The sequence below is a fragment of the Sinocyclocheilus rhinocerous genome, unplaced genomic scaffold (genome assembly GCF_001515625.1).
Source record: "Sinocyclocheilus rhinocerous isolate Xijiao unplaced genomic scaffold, SAMN03320098_v1.1 scaffold3945, whole genome shotgun sequence".
NCBI lineage: Eukaryota > Metazoa > Chordata > Actinopteri > Cypriniformes > Cyprinidae > Sinocyclocheilus > Sinocyclocheilus rhinocerous.
The window spans coordinates 14661-19211 of NW_015641830.1; the positions used below are offsets into that span (position 1 = coordinate 14661).

The 4551-nt window shown below is 42.2% G+C and overlaps 1 protein-coding gene across 1 annotated transcript in view; it reads right to left on the bottom strand.

Annotated features, from left to right (window-relative positions):
* The window catches only part of LOC107755317 (acyl-CoA dehydrogenase family member 11), a 13607-nt gene extending 12760 nt beyond the window's left edge, over window positions 1-847 (bottom strand). Inside the window, exons 1-2 of the mRNA XM_016572073.1 lie at window positions 749-847; window positions 64-296 (exon numbers count right to left, since the gene is read on the bottom strand). Coding sequence (XP_016427559.1) covers window positions 64-294 — 231 coding nt within the window. The 5' untranslated portion in view covers window positions 295-296; window positions 749-847. The remainder of the gene's footprint in view (window positions 1-63; window positions 297-748) is intronic.
* Between the last annotated feature and the right edge of the window lie 3704 nt (window positions 848-4551).

Consider the following 4551-nt stretch of genomic DNA (forward strand, 5'->3'; position numbering starts at 1 on the left):
CACACACACACACACACACACCATCAGCACACACTCCTGCTCACACACTCCTGGGAGATGTACCTGATCAGGTAGGTGGCGCTGCAGGTAGGCCCGGAGCAGTGCATCCTGGGTAAAGGGGTTTGTGAGCAGAGGTCGCTCCTGGAAGAAGGTCCCGATGGCGGAGCGGGAGAACGGCGCAGGTGTGTGTGTGTGTGAGTCCGGCTCGCTGATGGAGACACTGCTGTGAGACACACTCCTACTGAGCATGCGCAGAGTCAAGCGCTGACCCCGGCAACACACCTGGACTGCCATTACTGTCGACACACACACACACACACACACACACACAGAGCTGTCTGTTACCCAAGGTTACCCAGCTCGTCCTGCAGGTCAAAGGTCATCTCATCATCTACATAAGGCTTTGTTATTATTCCGCTGAAGAGAAAACCTCTGCTTTAATCAGTGAAACTGCTGACTGCCGCTGAAGTTGACTCTGATCTGTGAACTCTCACCTACTAACATTCAGCGCTCTCATTCCTCTCTCTGAACCTTTATACGAACATACTTCAAGAAAAATGACCATAAAACACAGCAAACGTACACAAACAAAGCACACAAATTTTAAATAAGCGCAAACAACTCTCAAACAGAAACTAAACGTGCACTGAATCTCGGAGATGTGCGTTATATTTCAGCTTATTCGAGCTGTATTTGCGCAGAGTTAAGCTGTGTCTGTCTATATTTGTAGCATATTTGAGCAGCTCACCGATCCTGCGTGTTCCGCGTCTCAAGACAGCACAAACAAACCGAGACGACGACCGACTCGGATCCGATTCATTCAGGGAGTCGATTCTTTCGAAGTGAACGCAGCCGCGAGTCCGGCGCATGCGCTGTTCATCTACTGTGAGTGACGCCAGACTGCGATCAACCCGTTTTAGGTCTTGATCTGAAGTGTGTGTGAATGCTGTAATGTGAAGTGTAGCAAAGACTATTTAAGAGCTTGTTTTCAGGGTGATTCCCTGAGGAGGATGAAGGGTAAACATTCACACGAATATAACGTGGTTAGTTTTAATGACTGATTAAAGTACACAGCTTTGAACATAAATGAACATAAAGGGTAGATTAAATAAGAAGTCCTTACCAGTTTAATCTAGTCATAGTTTTTATGAAGAGAGATTTTCGCCCAGGACTAAGAGAAAGATTGGTTTTATTCTTCACCGGTGCAGTGGATGAAGGTTCTTCAGTGAATCCAACAACAGATCCTCCATCAAACATCACAGAGCCACTAATCAGCTCATTAATGATGCATGCTGTTTACAGAGTAAATCAGATGCTAAAGATCTAGCAACAGTGGCCTAATTTAAATGGCACAGAACATTGTTATATTTCTAAAAGAAAAAAGCATGAAACAGTCTAAATGAACCTGCCATAAAGCATGAAAAGAAAGGATAAATGAAGAAGACACGTCATGAAACGTCACAATGCATTTAATGCAGCTTCATGCAGCGTCAAGCGAGCACATGCTAGATACGAAACCCAAAGCAGAGCAGAATACATGATCCTCCCAGCACATAAAACTCTTACATATCGTTTCACCATAAAAATAGCATTAAGATTTATGCATATACTTGATACAAAATGTAAAAATGGAGGTTGATGTTGAAATAAAAATGGAGGTAATAAATGCACTCCGAAGTCTCTTCTGGTCCTGAGGTCACTGTGGTTTCTGATGAGTGCATGAAAACATGTACAGAACAGATCAAACACGTAAAACATTGAAAAGACGTTAAAGTCCCCGGCGTCACACGCGCAGGACTGTGTGTTTGCGTTTAGTGTGAGTTATTCCATGAGGTTTGTGTGTTTATGAGGTTATCTGGGCTGAAGAGGCGTCGCGACACTCCATAGACACCACTGCTGAGAGCTAGAGAGTGTGTGTGTGTGTGTGTGAGTGTGTGTGTGTGTGTGTGTGTGTGTGTGTGTGAGTGTGTGGGTGGCAACAACAATACTACAGCGAGAATCAAAGTTACGCCTTCTTTCTTTGCGTGAATATTTGGGCGGCGTTATGCAAATCTTCCCGCATAGTGAGGTAGATATGTGGGGGCGTGTTCGAACGAGCCGTTTTAGGTAGGTGTGGCTAACTCTTAACTTTTATAAAGAATATCTCTTTGGATTTGAGACTTTAGTCTTTGCAACTTTACAGATCTTCTTTATGCACCAAGAGCTTGTAACACTCCAAAGAGAAAGGAAAAAATGAAATCGCATCATATGACCCCTTTAAGACATAACCAACTGTTTTTACTAGAATACTTGCCAAAACGGGTATTGTATCAAAACTTTGTGTGTATGTGAAAGAGGAATCAATTCGGTGTTCACGCAGTGTCTCTCTCTGCGTGTGCGTGCTTCTCGTGTGGCGGCAGCGCCTGAGCGCATAGAAAACAGCGAATCCGCGAATCACATGCGTGCCGAACCGTGGGGCCTGGTCCGTACAGATCACGGATCATCTACGATCCGTTGCACCCCTAAACGGAATGCATAGTCGATATAAAAAACTGGATGACGAGTAATTTCTTACTGCTAAATTCTGAAAAAACAGAGGTGTTAATTATAGGACCTAAAAACTCTGCATGTAATAACCTAGAACACTCTCTAAGACTTGATGGCTGCTCTGTCAATTCTTCGTCATCAGTTAGTAACCTAGGTGTGCTATTTGATAGCAATCTTTCCTTTGAAAGCCACGTTTCTAGTTTTTTGTAAAACTGCATTTTTCCATCTCAAAAATATATCTAAATTACGACCTATTCTCTCAATGTCAAATGTTAATTCCCATAACACCCGATGTACTTGCTACATCGTTAGAAGAATGGCATCTACGCTAATATTAGTCTGTTTCTCTCTTATTCCGAGGTCACCGCTGCCACCAGATCCAGTCTGTATCCAGACCAGATGGTGGATCAGCACCTAGAGAGGACCTCTACAGCCCTGAAAGACAGCGGAGACCAGGACAACTAGATGAGCCCCAGATACAGATCCCCAGTGAGGACAGCATCTGATTACAGCAATGTGGATGTTTGTTCGGTACTCCAGTAAAGTCCAGTCACCTCACGTTTATTTATATAGTGCTTTATGCAATAGATAGCCTTAAATCAAGCAGCTTTACAGTATTATTAAACATGAAAAACCAGAGTCAGTGTCGCTTTCAGTTAGAATTACAACCTGATTTTCTGTTATAAAGCAGCTCTCCAGTGTGGAGCTAAAGCTAATGCTCAAATCTCTTTATTAGTGGGGAAAAACATTTCATTAAAGTGATAGTTTGGTTTGCAGAGATCAAAGCTTGATCTAGCTCAGGACTGTTTTGATTATCATAACCCTATACAGTATTTTAAGGGAGATTATGTGGTTTCTTATCCAAATGACTTACAAAAGGAGATGTTAGAAAGAATGATGTGTCATTCAGTTACTTTCTCATATAGCTAATTAAATGCTGAATAAGAGTTTCTCTGCCATTTTTTTTGTGCGCCAAATATATTTATTTGTATATAATAATTGTAATTACATAATATGATTTTTTACATAATGTGATTACCTTTATTTATTATGTATAACACAATATTTTAACTAACTTCAAAAGCTAAATAACCAATCAAAGTCTACTGATTAATCAGTGAAATGATCAATGATTAATTGGTTAATCATTGTAATAATCGTTAGATTAATCGATTTATCAAAATAATGGTTTGATGCCGTCCTACTTCATACACATGCTGGACCTGCAGCGCTTCTGATGTGTAGTACAGGACACTGGTTTAGCCTTGCTGGCTGTCCAGAGAGCAGCTAATTAAAGTGACGTGACATGTGGCCAAGTATGGTGACCCATACTCGGAATTAGTGCTCTGCATTTATCCCATCCTAAGTGCACACACACCGTGAACACACACCCGGAGCAGTGGGCAGCCATTTATGCTGCGGCGCCCAGGGAGCAGTTGGGGGTTCGGTGCCTTGCTCAAGGACACCTCAGTCGTGGTATTGAAGGTGGGAGAGAGCGCTGTACATTCACTCCCCCCACCTACAATCCCTGCCGGTACGAGACTCGAACACACAACCTTTGGGTTACGAGTCCGACTCTCTAACCATTAGGCCACGACTTCCCCCAATCTGAGTCATAACAAATCACTTGACCTGAGTGCATTACCGCGGGAAGTAGGGGTGCTGGGGGTGCTGCAGCACCCCCTGGAGTGTCGCCCACGAAAAAATGGGGGTGCTGGGGGTGCGGTGTTAAAAATAAATGAATGAACAATATGTAATAAAAAATAAATAAAATTAATTTGATTAATTTGTATATTCATTAAAATGTATTGAAAAAAGTAGCCTACGCCTACAATGACAAGAAGCAACGGTTAAATATGAGTTAAGTTGAATCAAATTGACTGTGAAAGTCGTTTCAACTGATTAAACGTATTAAACTGACTTAAAAAATATTTGTTGCCATGGTTCACAGTATCATTTAACCTAGATAAATGTGCGCTGTTAGGCGCATATCCAATAGTTTGTGCAGAGAGTGCAGAGAGTGGA